The sequence below is a fragment of the Populus euphratica genome, unplaced genomic scaffold, assembly GCF_000495115.2.
Source record: "Populus euphratica unplaced genomic scaffold, PopEup_1.0 scaffold213.1, whole genome shotgun sequence".
Taxonomy (NCBI): Eukaryota; Viridiplantae; Streptophyta; class Magnoliopsida; order Malpighiales; family Salicaceae; genus Populus; species Populus euphratica.
This window is the reverse complement of record NW_011499916.1, coordinates 470,732-487,795: the sequence shown is the minus strand read 5'-3', so window position 1 is coordinate 487,795 and position 17,064 is coordinate 470,732. Positions and strand designations below refer to the sequence as shown.

Sequence of the window (17,064 nt, the reverse complement as noted above, 5' to 3'; positions counted from 1 at the left end):
ATTGAATATTAATTTATCAATACTATATTGTAGTTTATTTATGGTTATTTATCACAAATAATTTCTTCTTCTCTCTTTTTTTCTTCCTGAAGGTTTGTTGAAAGGAGTGGGGGCAAATTGTATGGCTTTAAGCTTTCTAAAGAAAATATGCATTCCAAACGGCGTAGTTTTGACAAGAAAGAAGTAGAGAAGCCCAACTAAGAAAAACCCTTATCATCAACGACTAGAAAAACCCGTATCCACAAACCATCTCATCCTCGTTATCCATATAAAAACCCATATCCACACTCCCTTCGTGTCTTGCTCTCTCTCGCTTGAGGAACTCAAGAAAATGGCAGTGAAGATTCGTTTAGCTAGACTGGGATGCAAAAACAGGGCATTTTACAGAATCGTTGCTGCTGATAGCCATACACCAAGAGATGGCAAGCACCTTCAAGTTCTTGGTTTCTATGACCCCTTAGCAGGTTCCCTCCATTTGTTCTTACCCTTCTCTTTTTAGTTTTGTATGGTCAGTTTACGTGATGTCTTTATATTCTTAACGACTTGAAATTCGAAGGCTTATTCAGTTTCAACTTAACTTTTTCTCAATTGGGTTCATTTTCAGGTTCCCATACTATCATTATAGGTTCTCTGTAGATAAAGTTGTTATCAAAGAGTTACAATTTGTGGGGTTATTGTTCGCAAAGTGGGATGCATTTCATTTCATTTTTTTATGTTTATGTAGTTTAATATAACCATTAATAGTAATGATTGTTTATACTTTAGGGTGTTTTCTGTTGAAGTCTGAAAATTTTAAGCACAAAGATCACCAGGAGTAGGGAAAAACTAATTTTTAAGGTTTGGTCCAACATTATTCATATGACTAATACAATTACTTAAATATCATCAAATAAAGTAGATGTATTTAGTCTATTATAGTCACCAAAGCATTAATTATGCTTGATCTTTCGTTTCGCTGTTTGGGGAAGATACATCTTGATTAGTGAGCTTAGCTTTTGCAATGGCTTCAATATTGTTAACTTAATGAAGTTACTTAGTTATTCTTAAACCTTTCTGCTTTTCCTTTTTGTAGCTAAAGGCGATGCTAGAAGATTGGGTCTTAATGTTGACCTTGTGAAGTAAGTTTTTTTTTAAATAAAAAAAAATATCCCATTTAGTTATATTCTCTCACTCTGTTTTTGTTTTTGTTTTGTTTTGTTTATGTTTCTTGTATATGCTGTTATGTAAATTTATCCGAGTATTTATGTTTTAGCTGAATCAAAGGAGATTGCGCTGTTTAAGTTGAACCTGAGTAGATAATCCTGGAGATTCTAGCAAGATATAGTGTTTAAGATTGATTTTTAATTCACTAAAACACGATACTGTATACGAGATCAATATGCATGCTATACATTTATTTCAAGTAGGAGATATCTTCACAATGAGAAAGGTGTGTGTCAACTTTCATCAAATCTGAATTAAAGGAGAAAACTGATAGATCGGTTTTTAGTTCACATAAACCTCTTGGATAGCTGCATCTAGTTGCATGGTTGATAAAATGAGTTGGTACTCTGTAATTTTGTTTTTGTTGCTTTTGAGTTGCTCTTCTACTTGCTTCTGCAGGTATTGGTTATCGGTTGGTGCTCAACCTACAGACACTGTACGTGGCATTCTTATGAGAGCTGGTTTAATAAACCCACCACCAATGGTTGTGATGGGACAGAAAAAGGGACCATCTGGTGATACCTCAAACCCAGAGAAGATGATCACCCAGTAAAAGTTGCCATTTCTGTAGTTTTATATTTCTGTTCTGTTTTGTACCTGTAAGCTTGATCCAGCACTGAATGGTTTGAAAGCTAAAATTCCCTTTTCAGGTTGTTGAATGAACCTGAGTTTAATATTTGCTTTTATTTCATGTTTGTGTCATTATATCTACTCTTAATGCATATGTTCAACCACTTATATGCTATGCAAACATGATGCGTATTGCTGTTTATATTCATTTGTTAGGTTTTTGTATGAGAAGCCTGTAGTTAGCATTACTGAGCACATACTTGAATGCACTTTAGAGATCTTATCTTGCCTGCTTTTAGTTTACACAAGCAATGAAGCACTTGATATTAGAATGTAGGATAGGTGATGTAAGAGCACTTGCCACTCACAAGGCAGAGAATGTTATTTCTTGTGTATTTGGCAGATCATCTTCCTCGTGTACAACTTCATTTTACAGTCTTGATTGGCCTATTACACATAAGCATGAATGAGCACAATAGGTTGTATATCATTATTGTTGTCGTTCCTTGCCTATTCCGAACTCCCAATTTCCCTTTCTCTCGTCACTGTGAAGGTAGCTGATAAAAAGGCTAAATGGATACTGTTAAATGTTGGACTTCAATATAATTTAATATTGAGCATCTATCATGTGATGTTCCTGTACGTCCTTTTGCTTCTGCTTGAGAAAATTTAGCTGATTGCAGTAATGCATTTAGCAATACATAAATGGTGACATGTAGGCATAAGATTAGAGACCCTCTCTGTCACGGGCTTAATGCAATAGGCATTCACTTTAACCTCTAAGGAGGCAATGAGCATGTTTACAGTGTCCCTTGAGTGTTGAGCGTTTGCGCAAATCGTGCAATTTAAGCACCTGATGTCAGCGTGAGTTCCCATGTTTTTGCTTGTTAGATATGAACGACCTCTATTGAGGCCATGCTTGCGGACTTTTGGTTTGAGATTCATTGGAGCTCTTCTGATTTATTTTGGTTTAGTGAGGGTAAAGAAGCAGGAGATTGGGTGTGGAGGGATCTGGTGTCAAGAACATTCAATTCAACTAAAGGCATGCAATTTGAAGCACCTTATAAGGAAATCAAGATCAATTATGATGTGAATGTTCTCTTCTCATGGCTTCTTCTTCAACATCAATCCCTACCCCTCCAAAGAAATATGATGTCTTTCGTTTAAGAGGAGAGGACCCTCCTTCTGGTTATACCTGCTGCCTCTATGATGCTTTGAAGCGTAAACAAATCCTAACCTTCATAGATAACGAGCTTGGAGAGAAGATGGAATTTCTCCATCACTTTTGAAAGCAATTGAAGAGTCCAAGCTTTTTGTGATTATTTTTTGCTGAAAACTATGCATCTTCCAAATGGTGCTGAGAGGAGCTTGTAAAGATTCTTGAATGCAGAAAAAATAATGGACGGAAAGTTGTCCCGGTTTTCTACTTGGTTGATCCGTCTCACGTTAGAAATTAAACAGGAAGCTTTAGAGATGCATTTTAGCTCTTATTATTTTGGACTGTGCTTCCAAAGGTAAAAGCAAAGAAGAGTGGCATAGTGCACTGAAAAAATTAGCTCTAGACCCTCCTCGAATTGGAAACAAAACCATGCTTCAATAGTATTAGATGGCTTTTATGTTTGACCTGACATGTGCTTTTGGATATAAGCACACTCATTTATTGATAAATGCCTCATTACAGTTTCTCACTCATTGAAATGATGGGATCTTCAGTTACCATACAGTTTCCCCCAAATTGGCATCAGCTCATCAAGGAACCTTCTTTCTGCCGGATGATTCCCTTATTTACATCTTAATTTTGGCTGACGAGTAAGTGGAAGATTCAGCCATTTATTTCAAGCAGAGAACAGGCATGTCCAAACTTGATTTGTTCACAGCTTGGTCAATTTAAGCGGTTTAGGCATGCAAAATATGGTGCAGTTTTAAGAGAATCTCTCTCTCTGCTCCTTTCTCTCGGTACTCCTAGCTACATTCGGGAGCAGGAGCAGGCCACTTTATCGACTAATTTCTACAGATAGCAAAAACTCAAGAGATGGCAAACATCTCCATGTCCATGGTTTCTATGATCCCTTTTCAGGTCGTCCTTATCTTTGTATATTTTCTTGTGAGGGCTGGTCTACTGCCCCTACCACCACTGGAGGTTACGGGGATGCATAGGTGGACCACGTGTTACGGAACCTATTCATACTTTATATGGCTCTATCCTCTATCTGTCTATCACCCTGTATAAGTTAGCATTGATGCTTTGTTAATGAAATGGATGTTATCGGTTTCTGTGTTGCATTGGGAGCTGTGGGGGTCTTATCAGCAGAAGAATGCATGAATTGGGAAGGAAACTGGTTCCTGTAAGCATGATACATGGCTGGCTGAAAGCTGAATTGCCTTCTTCGGACTTAATAGTTTGTTGGATGAAGTGCATATTCTGGTAATTATGTGTTTATTTTACTTATGATGGTCATGTCAGACTACTTGGCAAAAGCCCCGGCATCATCCAGTGGCCGCAAAGGAACAGAAAATTGGGATATGAATTTGGCAAAGAGGCTCTTTGCCCTTTCATGGTATTCATTCAATTATTAATGGGAATCTGTGTTGGCGTCAACGAGCACACGAAATCAACGCAATGTACAAGAACTTGTTCATTTATCTGGCATTAACATACAAAATTTGTTCTCTAAGAGGTCAGCATCGGTGGACAAAGGTAGAATGTGTCTTATTCTTTATATGTACAGCTCGGTCAAGTTCTCAGATTGATGTGCCACACCAGTAAATTCCTGCTCGATGCCTATGCTTCTGAGAGATCTGCATTCTCATTTAATGGCGCCACCGAATTGGATGATGGGTTCTGAACTCCAGTTTCAGATGGTTGGGATTCATGCTTTGCAGCAGCTTGCAGCACCCGGTTTTGAACATCTGTAGACGAAGGTGATGTGGGTAGTCCGAGGCGGTTGTTTTCTAATTTTCCAGTAGCCCACGAAAATGCCTGAGCTCCAACTCTAACAGGGGAGAGCAAAAGCCTTCAAACAAACATTTAAAATCCCAATTAATCAAGACTTCAACAATCCAAAAACCTGGGCATACATGATCCCACTAGCAAAAAGAATCCAACTGCCAAATGAATAAATAACTTCTCAAAAGTCCTGTGGAGGTTAGGAAATGTTGACCTTGATAACATCATAGGTAGTTTGGTTATCAACACGACTTGATTGCTGACACGGTCAAGATCCTAGTGTTGGTAGAACATTTAAAGCCAAGACTCGCTATATACAAAATTTCCCATGCCTTTTCCAGTGCAAACACCGAGGTCCATTTAAGTTTAAGCATGTCAATTGGGTGGCTAATGATGTTGCACCAGCATATTCTGATCAGATTCTCAAGAGTACAACATATAACACCTATCTATCTGACAATATACTGAATGCGCCTTGCATAACTCATTGAGCACGAACAAACAGACTTGATTTCAAACCTTGTTTCCATATAGGTTTACATATACAATTGTGTCTGATATGGTAAATGCATGAATGAAGAAAGACTTCTGGAGTAGGTTATACCTCATATCTTGCTTAAAATCTTCTGGGCCATTGTAAGAAGCAACCCGCCGATAGATAGTCTGGTGGAGTGTGACAAACCAATAATTAGAGAAACAAAAGGATCACTAAAGTAAATTTAGCAATGAAATAAAACTTTCCTTATGGTTAAACACATGCAAAATAGCCAGAGGGGCATCTAGCTTAATGGTCAAATCCACACTATTTTATGGAATGAATCAAAGGATCTGTGTACAAGCACAATAATTCAGGTTCAGAAAGTGCAAGTTTGTTTTAACCACTATCAGCTTAGAATCAATATCAGTGTGTGTGTGTGTGTGTGTGTAACTGTGAAAGAAACAGAGACCAGAGAACTACAATTAATAATAGTATACCTGACCGAGGCCAACAATAGAATATCAGTGTGTGTGTGTGTGTGTGTGTAACTGTGAAAGAAACAGAGACCAGAGAACTACAATTAATAATAGTATACCTGACCGAGGCCAACAATAGCAATAAATTGTAAGGTCTTCTCCCACTCTGAAACAAAGTTCAAGTTTTGTTGGCAAGAAGGATGGGAGGAAAAAAACAGAATCTATAGCATTGGTTCTATATAATATAACTTAAAAATCTCGAACTCTTCCAGATTTTAGGGGATCATTCTTAGAAAGTAGCAGAAAGCCTGTCCACGAGGAAGAAAAAGGACACACCTAGCAATGCGTATGATGCTGCAGCAAAACCCTGTTCACAACATTAATATTTTTGTTAGCAAAGGATGCACTGGACATTTGAAAGGCGAGAGATAAATATTTCTCAATCGTGATTTGATGATTAACCAAGACCTGATGTAATACCACAAAAAGTAATCCGAGTCTTACCACACCATATCCAAGTGCTTGCACTGGTGAAGGTCTGATATCTTCTAGAATTGCCTCAGCCTCCTGAAATGATGTCAAGTTGTCAAAAGTCAAGTACTTGGAGAAAAAACTTAGATCTGGCACTAGAAAAGGCAAGCACTTCCAGAATGTACATATATTTAAAATTTTCAATCAAACAAAAAGAACAGCACAGATTGACAAAGCACAATGAATATAAATCCTACATAACTGAATGGTCTTAGCAACAAGACAAATGTTTTGAATGTAGGTAAAGGTTCTTGATTTGCATGAACAAGGAGATCCCAGATTGTATCATTATCCAAAAAGTCAGCTCGTGGCATATATCGAGATACCTTTTGAGCTCATATGAGCTTTCTGAGTTGTAAAATAATCATATCAACTTGTTTGAAGGTTAAATAATGCCCATATAGACTTGGGCTCAGGTATCTGGGACAGGACCTTTTATTATGCACACAACAGCTTCAAGAGTTATTTAATTGATAACACCTAACATGTTGGAAAATTTATTGAAACTACAGCTAAACTAACCATCACCTCTACTACTGAGCTCCATACAGTTCAATCTGGTGCACTAAATAAATAATTCAATCTGAACCAATAGTGTTTAGCAAAGAGCTACCAATTCTATCACCATTAGATTGTATTCAAGACAGATTATTATTTTTCTCAAAATTGCTTCAGATTTGGCGCATATTTATGAAAAGAATTAGTCACTAGGATAATGTGCATAGTTTAATTTCATAGATCTGAGCTCTGTCATCCTTCAAAACATACACAACCCCCATGGCCTGCTTATCCAGTTTATGGTAGCCCATCCATTACATATATACAAGCACACAGCACACATGTCCAGACATGTGTGATTGCATGTAGTGCCCCACACTGTCCACACACACACAGAGAAATTACTGTTTGAGTTTCCATGTGAATCTATATACTTGCATGCACAGACACCTCATATGTCTGTGTGTATTTGTGTTGTTCAGTGCCTTATGAATACCGTTTTGATAATATACATGGGGCACCGAAGTGCATCCAGCAAAAGAATTTACTCTTATCATGTGTTTTTGAAATTAATGTCAAATTAATAAACTTTCCCGGATTTATCTGAGCTGATAGAATATATTATTGCAAGGTAAGGAAGTAATACTACAGCATGTCATCTGCCACACAAATACTTTGAATTGATCAATGGCTTGCAACAAATAGAATTTTTCATTTCTAGATATTTCAATTAGTTAAGAGAATACAATAGTCATGCCATAACTTTACCTCATTAAGTATAGTTAGTGCTGTCTCAGGTTTGAGCTCCTTGACTCGGAGACCTTGCTTTACCCAAGACTGGAAGCCACCTTGGACCACGTATGGTCTCTGACATGTAAAAATGCAAACAAACAATTGGCAATATGTTAAAATGTTTTGCAGTTCCAGATTAACAATACAGACCTGGCATTAGGCAATTTTCTTCTATCACAGGTCACATAGTTTAATACTGCAAAATACAACCAGCTTCTAAAGCTAAGTTATATGATTTTTTTTATGAATAAACCATGGTATTATCTTGTATTCATACATTCCACTATTTTCTTCACGAGCAATATAGACAACCATATGGCTTAGCAAGCCATGGAGTGAACTAAAAGAACATTGAAATTGATTAACCCATTGCAACTTACCAAGTCAGGCAAGGTAAAGACAATTTTTGTTTTCCTTTTTCAGAGGTTCATAAAGACAAGAATGAGATGTAGAACTAGTGTGCTTTCTGAAGTAGTCTCTTCAGATCCCCAAGCCAAACTCATGTGCAGAAACTATCTTGAGAATAACATGTATGAAAAATGGGTTCTATCTATAGCATTTATACACCAAAGATACATGAGTACAGTGTTTTGGTTAATAACATTATAAATGAACAAAAGGCATTAAGTTACTCTTCCAGAATCTGGTTAATATCGAGATTGTTAATTTTTGAAAAGGTAACTGATAAGGGGCAAACTCTCAGTAATGTTAATCCCCAAGAAGCTCGACCAAAGGAGAGTAGAGAAATTCTCTTTCTTCCCTTTTAGTTCAATGATGGCATAAATGCTCAGTCATTTATGCAGCAAAAAATCTTAGAGATTTCAAATACTTGCCTTAACCCCAAGCTTTCTCAAGGATCTTGCAATGCCTTTAGAACGAGAACCATCAGCATCCATAACTATTACCTGGTACCTGTCCTACAAGTATTAGAAAAACAAAATTTTGAGAAAATATTCCTGGAGCCAGATTTAAACATGGAAAACACAGGAGTTTGTGATGTAGTAACCATGCTTCAATAATAATACCAAATAACACATTTTGTAAAACTGATCACTTGTCCCTGATAATTTATTTAGGTACTTCGGGACACCCTGCCACCCCAAAAATTTACTTAGGCCCTGCTGGACCAATCCCACCACCCAAAATTCAATGGAAAGTGTGATTACAAGTTATTTCACCAGTAAAATTCTGTAAAACAAATTATATCAGCACCTCCAGCTAAGGCACATTGAACCCATGACGCCACCAACAATTCAAAGCAAAAGTATGCGTGTACGTAATTTCACCGAAACAATGCCCTGAACACTTTAAATTTTATGCATCTTCTACTTGAATTTTTGTGCATGTCATTTGGATAGCTATAGTATGTGTCCAACAGTCCTTCGCACATGAGCATGGCTTGATGAAAAGAAATCTTAGAGAATGGAAAGGTGTGAAACAATTTCTTGTGTCCTCAGAGGCTAATGATGATAAAACACAAAAAAATTGATTAGACCAAGCCCACATCACCCCTCCCCAAAAAATTTCTTTTCTTTTTGGAACTACTCAGAATTCTCATTTTTCTGAAACCTTCAGCATGCATAAACAATAGTTATATCAAATGTCTTAAAACATAAAGCTGTACCTGTACAGCTTTCAAGTTACGAATGACTGTAGCAATTAGGGTGTCATCAAGATCTTTTCCACCCTTTAACAGCTTCCTTACTGAGCCATCAACCTGAACAAAGTTGAGGAATATAAAACAAAACGTTACGAAAAGAAAGGATGCATCCAAGCTCCAATGCTTATTTTTATTTCATCTTCTTCTTTTTTTGGTTCAAAGAGTTATTTAACATTTAGAAACAAAATAATTGTTCTAAACTTTGATCTTCCTTGTAACAAATAGTAATATTCCTCCAACCATATCTTTTGGACAGTATTAAAAAGAAAACCAACCTGTGGTAGAGTTACACTTGCATAGCGAAACCGTGCAGCTCGCCGAAGATCAGGAATGCCATCTCTTTCTCTGAGAACCTTCACATAAATAATGTCCAACAAGTTCAATTCCAGGTCAAGGAAATAAAAGGAAATTGATGAGGTTATGAGATTACCCAATTTGAGATTGTTTTTACTATAATATAAAAGAAATGAGGGTGAAAGGTGTGATGTAAATGATATTTCTTAGTGGAAAAATAAATAAGTATTGAAAATATGAAATGGGGTCACCAAAAACTAGAAGTTATAAATGAAGAGAGTTGAAAAAACAGTAGAAATCCTTTAGTAAAAGTGAGAGCAGTAGGTTTTAGCCTCTCTCATTGAGGTACTCAGATTTTTAACAAAAGAAACTTGAGAACATGAAAGGCCAGAAAAATTTACTCTCTTGCCTCAGGCCGGACATCAATGAGTATGGTGTCTCCCTTCTCTGCCAAGAGCTTCAGAGTCAATTGTGGAGACAAATCTCCAGAGTAACCTCCATATGCCCACACCCAATAAAAACCCCTGCACGAATCCGATAGAAAACTTTAGTTTCCCATGTAATGCAGATTAAATTAACAAATCCCTAAATGCAAGAAAGGACATCCATACCACAAAGTGGCTGAGGTTCCAAGGAAAAGAACAAAAGGTACAACTGGATCATTTGGATCCAAGCCAAGGCTTTTTTCTAGCCCCTCGATAGCAATGTAAACCTGCTTATGGTATATGAAATTCAGTGTTGGTTTGGGAATATAAATGAGTTAGGTCAAAAAGAGTTCTAAAATGAACCTAATAAATTTTTTCAGGAGATGGAATTATTTTTTAATTTCATAAAATGTGCCTAGTACAATATACCTGTTGAAAAGTTGCACCAATTGGCCTCAATATTTCTGTTGCCCTTTCTTCAGACAGATTCAGTGCACCCCTGATCTCTGGAGGAAGCAATTCCTTGGCAGACCCATAAGAATAAACAACAAAAGAAGTCCCTTTTACTATAGATTCCTCAACTGCAACAATTGCACCTCTCAGCACTTCAAGAGAAGCACCAGTAGTTTTTTTTAGGGCTTCCCTCAAACCAGTTGAAAAGCTAGTTAATCTATCGCCAGCCAGTTCTCCTGTTTGATTGAAAGTTGAGAATACTTTACTCAAGGCACTATCAGCTGCTTCTGAAGCACTTTTCTTAATGGATGTTATTGAAGTAGTAATTGTGTTTAGTGAGCTTTGCACGACATTTTCTCCCTTATTTACTGAAGTATTGATGGAGTCCTTAAACCCGCCCAATAAATCATCCAAACTAGTCTTCGCACTAGATAATGAATCACTATCCATTTCCAAGGATTCAGACCCCAAGCTGGGTTTCTCCGGTGTTATATCGATAGTTGATGTTTGGGGTTCCACAAGTCCTATAAAACCATCTGTGTTTTCAGTTAACTGGTCTGTAGAGTCCACAAGTTCCTCTTCAACATCAGCTATGTTATAACTTTCAAAAGATTTCAGTTTCCCCCCTCCTCCCATAGGGTGCAGTTCATCTATTGCTCCAACTGAAGAAATCCAATCATTATAAAACTTGCATTTAATGTCGCCTAATTCATTTGGGCAGGAATGATCATTAATGAAAGCCAAGGATATTGATTGTTCATTGCTTTCAACAAAACTGGAGTAGAAAGACTTGACAGCATGTGTTTTGAAGGACATTCTTTGGGGATGTGTTCCATTTGACATCCCCAAAAGTACCCTGTCTTCTACATAAAATCTGGACTCGATATCCTTCCAGACTGAGCAAAATGGTTGCAGACCTCCATGTAATGGAATCTACAGTTTTTGTTGTTTCAAATACATGAATGAAATGCTTGACAATAGAAATACTATTTCACAGGTATATGAAGAAAGATGTGACACAATAACGCATAGCACGGTGAATTAATAACCAAAGTGCATGGAAGCTACCACCTGCAAGACTTCACTCGGATGCTGCAAATTCTGTTCTTTAAAGGAGGAAAAGGAATTTGAATATTGAAGAGTTTCTCAGACATCATGTCTTAATTTTTCATTCTGATGGGAATAATTAGATTAAGTGGAGAGAAAATGTCATCTCACCCGAAAGCTTAAACTGCTAAATAGAAAGGTGCACGCAGGTTATAAGGCCATACCAAACTTTCAACTAGATTGTTAAGGAATTTACACAACCTCCCTCTGATGTCTAGGCTTAACAAAAAGAATGAAAGAGAACGCTGCACTGGGCTATGATACCATATTAGAGCATGGGTATCAGCTGATGCATTCAGTTCAAAACCATCACTTAGGCACATGCACTCTACATAATGCGGTACTGAACTTTATGCTTAACCAGTTGAGGTTTAATTGATACCATCAATTCAAAACCTTCACTTCAGCACCTCAGATTTTCATCTCACATACATCACGCATTTTATACAAAAGCACACATTTATACTGACACCATAAATTTTTTTTCTTTTTATTTTTTGAACCAAGATTTTTCTCTTTTAGCATAGACTTCAATTATAGTCCTGGATTAATCTCCACCCTGTTGGAGGTTGTGCATCTCCAAATCCAAGGGCAGAGATGAAACCATGAGATACAAGAATGATAGAAACTTCTCAACAGCATGATTTAAATTACAGTACAGGAAGCGAATCTCACCTGAGAATGAGGGGAACAACTTGGAGTGGCAGAGCAAACAGGCAACATCTTTTGTTTACTCGATATAAACCTTATCAAAATCACCAAGCTTCCATGTTCTGCATGGAGGTAAAAATTTTACAAATTAACATGCAGTTCAATCTTCAAATTCGCCCTTGAAAAAAATGAATAGTAATCACACCAAGCTAAGTTGAATGAGGATCATCTCAATTTATGACAAGTAATCAACTTTTAAGAGGATTTCTTGGAATTCAATTCTAAAGCCCTTTCTTTTTTGGAAAAAAAGGAGCAAACTCCTTCTCTTGGATAGTGAAAACAAATGACATCAATGTGGATAAAAATTATGAAAGAAAAGTGGGAAATGGATCAAAATAAGCAGAATTCAACCGTGACCACTTTAATTCATTGTACCATGATAAGGCCTTCTAAGTTGGCTTCTAGAAAATCAAGCTTTAGTTCCATTTTCAAACAAAACCATGAAAAAGTAGAGAATTCATTTCACAAAACATGTGTGTGTGTAAATCATCAGGATGGATAACACACTAAGCTAAAGCTATAACCAAACCCATAGGAACTTAACGTAAATAGACCAATTGCTCAACTGGGTTGCTCGAAATACAAACACTATAAGCATTCATACTACAAACAGTGACATACAACTACAGCGTTCAACAAAAAAGATGACATATTACAACACAGTAAGCTAAACTAAAGCAAGCCCGCCGGACAAGGACTAAAACTTACTCAAATTCTAAGAAACTGAGAATGGGCAATGTATTTGCGTGGCAACTTGTCAACTCAAAAAGTATATATCATGTAAGAGAATCGAATCGTGTGGCTTGTCGATGCCTCTAGCTCATCTCTAAGGTTTCTCTTTGCCTCTCGTTTTTTAGGTGGGGACGAGTTTTGGATTTGATTTTTTTTATTATTTATAATACTATTTTCATATCGTTGCCCTTTATTTGTTTGGTATTATAACATTATCCCCTTCATTTTCTGTATTTTCTGTTTGTTGCTTAAGATGTTGTCAATTTCTCAATTCTCGCCCTCCCGGCTGGGGCTGGACCAGATGGCAATTGTTGGTTATTACTCGGTTTGACTCGATAATAAGGTTTTTAGAGGAAAGACCGAGTTCGACTTGCTATGCTCAAACTCAAACCTAATATATATTCTATAAGTTTATATTGATATTATCGCAATAAATTATTTTATTATTTTAAAATATATTAAACGTTATCGTTCATAATATTTTAGAGCTTGGGTTGATATGTGATTTTAATAAATTAGAATTTTAATGTAAACCGGGTTTCAATAAAAATTAAAATAAAATAATTTAGTATAGTTTAGTCATAAACTAGGATGGACTCACAACAAAATAATTTTAAAAAAAATTGATATTATTTTTAGTTTTATATAAAAAATTAACCTAAATTAACTTAAATTAATTTATTGATTCATAACTTGGTTCTCACTTCTGATTGAATTTAAAAACCATACATGTGCCTCTTCCTCAGTTCTTGAACATGCAGCCTTGTAGCAAAGATAATGGGAAAAAGCTTGTTTCAAGGTTAGTGCTTCTTAGATAACTTTGGGTCAGAAAATCATTTATATGTCGATAAAACCTATATTTGCTTCTATAAAGATACTCAATAGGACGTCACATTTCTCGTGTATAAAGGATGAAAAATATTTTGTTTCAACTAAATTATAGCCATTTTGATAACAAGTAAATTGATATATATTTTTAATAGCAATAAAAATAATTTTTTAAAACATCAATATATTAAAATCATCAAAAAATACTAAAAACAATATTAAAATCTAGTAACATATTAAAGATTCATGAACCAATCATTTTATTTCCCAGTAATTTTTTGTTTTTATAATCTTTTTCGAGACTTTTTCTATAACAATTGTGGGATTTTTATATTCATTTAAAATTATTTAAAAAATAATGCATTCAAGTTAAAATGTATCAAGTACATATACTTACTTTATTGTAAAATTTTATTTTTAAATCACTCCGTGTTGTTTTTTATTGCCACGTGTTGAATGCTGCTGGATTAATAATATTTTTATCTGTATTGCCACGTGTTGAATGTTGCTGAATTAACATGAAATTTGCAGATGAATCAACGCTCACGCGCCATCTGCAAGATCCCGGCCTCCATCACACGCCCCGCGGGCTCCACTATTTAATTTTTCTGGTCATTATTTATTTATTCTTAATTAAGATGTGTTATGCGGGTTGCCGGAATACAATTGGTTGCCGCCTTCAATGACCGTATCGTATACGATCATCTCTCCAAGCAAGATAACCTTGTATCGTATACGATCATCTCTCCAAGCAAGACGAGATAACCTCAAATTTGTCCCCAGCTCGTCCTCTAATTTTCAATCAAGTCCTAACACTATGTTTTCATCAATTAAATCCAATATATTATAATTTTTCAATTAAATCTCCCTTCTATGAGAATTTATCATTTTTTTTAAAATAGAAATTACTTCCATTCAATCTCAGTGATAAGAGTGTCCTTCCAGCTTTAGAACACCATAACTATATATTTATATTCATAAAAAAATATTTTTAAAACAATACAATAAAAACTTGAACACATGAGATTTTAACTATAAAATCAGTATTGTTTATCTATACACAAAACATTGAAGATGGCACTATATATTTTTTATAATTTATTTTGGTCATTGGAGTTTTATTTTGTGTAATTTGATCATAATTAAAAGCCAATTACTTCTAATTTCCTGATCAATTATGAAATTGAAAGAAAAGGATCGGGAAAAAAAAAACTTCAAATATGAATTACATACCAAGAGTTTTGAGAAAAATAAAATTTGATTTTTTAATTTTAAAAATAACATAAATTATATAATTTTGATAACTTAATATTTTTTCAATTCAATTTTAATACCAAAAGTTTTTTTTTGTTATTTTGCAATTCCCAAGGTTGTCAAATTGAGATTATCGAAACTTTAATTTTGACATTAAAAGTTGGTTCTTGTCATTTTGCAATTCCCATGTATTTTTTAAATTCATTTTGGTTATTAAAGTTTTTATTTTGTGTGATTTGACTATAATTAAAGATCAATTACTTCTAATTTCTTAGCCAATTATGAAATTGAAAGACAAGGGATAGGAAAAAAAGGCTCCAAGTATGGATGACTTGCCAAGAATTTCAAAAAAAAATACATTTTGATTTTCAAACTTTAAAAATAAAACAAATTATATAATTTCAGTAACTTAATATATTTTCAATTCAATCTTGACATGAAAAGTTTATTTTTATTATTTTAATTCCTGATTAAGAGAGAGGATGTCAGGTTGAGGTTATCAAAACTTTAATTTAAATATAAAAAGTTTATTTTTATTGTTTTGCAATTCTTGTGTATTTTTTATATTTTATTTTGATCATTAAAGTTTTATTTTATGTGATTTGGTTATACTAATCTCTTAATCAATTGTGAAATTAGAAGAAATGAGCAGGAAAAAAAGGCTCCAAATATAAATGGCATGCTAAGAATTTTGAGAAAAATATACTTTGGTTTTCGAACTTTAAAAATAACATAAATTATACAATTTCAGTAACTCAATATTTTTCCAATTCAATCTTGATACAGAAATTTTATCTTTATTATTTTGCAATTCTTGATCAAGAAAGAGGCTGTTAGATTCTAATCGCAGAGAGAAAAATATTATTAACACCAATCTAGACCATAAAAACAATCGATATCTGTGTCAAGTGGTTCCATTTGATTATTGAACTTTATATTATGTGTCATTTTTTTCTTTACATATAAAGTTCGTGAAAAAAAATATGAGCTTGGATTAATTTTAATTTTCAAGACAGTTTTTTAGGTTATGAATAAGTTAATCATGATTTTTAAGATGTTTTTTTAGGTTTTATGGATAAAAAACTTCGAGTCTTGATTTTTCAGTCATCATAATAATCAGGATTCGAGCAAATTCATATGACACATTGTTTTACTATTTTTTAAAAAAAAATTAGAAACAACGACATGTCATCTATCTCACATATAATAAAAAACAAGGATCCGGTTAGATGGGTTGCCAGGATAAACTGTGCACAGGGCCTGTCAAAATGGGTTGATGTTGGTTGGACTGGCATGTTAGACCTAGTAATACCTAACCTTTTTTTTTTCTATCTTTTTCAATTAAAGCTTCTTTTTTATGCTTTTTATTTTTCAAATCTCATTTATTTAGATTTAGATCAGCATCCATTTTCTATTTTATTTTGTTTAAAGAGTCTATTTAAATGATATTTATTTTTTGGTTATGTATTTAGTTTTTGAAGATATTTTTCTAATTCATTTATAATTTTTTGTATCTTTTGTATAATTGAACTTGTTTTTTGAAATAAAAAATTATTTTCAGATAATATTTTTACTATGTGTAGCCTTGCATATTATTTTTTTACTTTTATTTTATCTAATCAATTTAATACGTGTTTATTTTTATTTGATTGAATAAAAATATTATTTTAACAAATAAATTTAATGAACACAACCGAGAAAATGCTCTATATTACAAAATTAAATATTTTGATCCACGATTATCTTTTAATTTTTTTAATTTTATTTTTAGTTATCATCTATGGTTTTTTATTTATTAATACACATAGTTTTGATTAGTTTATATATAATTTTTTTTACTTAATTTTTTTACTACAAAAACATTTTAAAAAAAACCTATATATAAAGTTTTTTTTTAATTAAAAATAGCATCAAGTATATTAAAAAATTAAAATTATACGTCCGAACCAAACCGAGCCTCCTTTTATTACATAAAATAAGCACTTATAGCGGAAAACTTTAAGTACTAAATTGAAAATAAAAATAGTTTAAAAACTCAATTGGAAATGACTGGATAACTTGGGGACTGATGTGTGATTTCCTGAATTAAGCCAATATGCTTTATC

General features: G+C 34.1%; 2 protein-coding genes across 8 annotated transcripts; one reads left to right on the top strand and one right to left on the bottom strand.

The window, feature by feature from the left end:
* Window positions 1-214: 214 nt before the first annotated feature.
* LOC105134602 (30S ribosomal protein S16, chloroplastic) lies at window positions 215-1,892 on the top strand. Its single transcript, XM_011039074.1, has 3 exons — window positions 215-464; window positions 1,073-1,118; window positions 1,603-1,892. Exons 1-3 carry the CDS (start codon window positions 332-334, stop codon window positions 1,754-1,756), a joined length of 333 nt encoding a protein of 110 aa, XP_011037376.1. The 5' UTR covers window positions 215-331; the 3' UTR covers window positions 1,757-1,892.
* Window positions 1,893-4,374: 2,482 nt separating this feature from the next.
* Window positions 4,375-13,019, bottom strand: LOC105134600 (Rhodanese/Cell cycle control phosphatase superfamily protein). 7 transcript variants are annotated; one of them, XM_011039064.1, is made up of 14 exons: window positions 12,854-13,019; window positions 12,110-12,207; window positions 10,304-11,260; window positions 10,061-10,161; window positions 9,859-9,973; window positions 9,431-9,508; window positions 9,120-9,212; window positions 8,329-8,412; window positions 7,472-7,570; window positions 6,179-6,241; window positions 6,011-6,041; window positions 5,794-5,840; window positions 5,325-5,383; window positions 4,375-4,787 (listed from the first exon to the last, which is right to left on the bottom strand). In XM_011039064.1, exons 2-14 carry the CDS (start codon window positions 12,155-12,157, stop codon window positions 4,556-4,558), a joined length of 2,007 nt encoding a protein of 668 aa, XP_011037366.1. In that variant the 5' UTR covers window positions 12,158-12,207; window positions 12,854-13,019; the 3' UTR covers window positions 4,375-4,555. The 7 variants fall into 7 exon arrangements, with proteins under 7 accessions (XP_011037366.1, XP_011037373.1, XP_011037368.1 ...); XM_011039071.1 differs by lacking the exon at window positions 5,794-5,840 and having other exon boundaries at window positions 4,386-4,787; XM_011039066.1 differs by lacking the exon at window positions 6,011-6,041 and having other exon boundaries at window positions 4,386-4,787.
* Between the last annotated feature and the right edge of the window lie 4,045 nt (window positions 13,020-17,064).

What these genes read in the sequence shown, in the direction of transcription:
- LOC105134602 (XM_011039074.1), top strand. Translation starts at nt 332, where the DNA reads ATGGCAGTGAAGATTCGTTTAGCTAGACTGGGATGCAAAAACAGGGCA. An exon ending in TTTCTATGACCCCTTAGCAG is followed by an intron (nt 465 to 1,072) that starts GTTCCCTCCATT and finishes TCCTTTTTGTAG; the next exon opens with CTAAAGGCGATGCTAGAAGA. An exon ending in CTTAATGTTGACCTTGTGAA is followed by an intron (nt 1,119 to 1,602) that starts GTAAGTTTTTTT and finishes TTGCTTCTGCAG; the next exon opens with GTATTGGTTATCGGTTGGTG.
- LOC105134600 (XM_011039064.1), bottom strand. Translation starts at nt 12,157, where the DNA reads ATGTTGCCTGTTTGCTCTGCCACTCCAAGTTGTTCCCCTCATTCTCAG. An exon ending in GTTGTTCCCCTCATTCTCAG is followed by an intron (nt 11,261 to 12,109) that starts GTGAGATTCGCT and finishes CAAAAACTGTAG; the next exon opens with ATTCCATTACATGGAGGTCT. An exon ending in TTGGTGCAACTTTTCAACAG is followed by an intron (nt 10,162 to 10,303) that starts GTATATTGTACT and finishes TACCATAAGCAG; the next exon opens with GTTTACATTGCTATCGAGGG.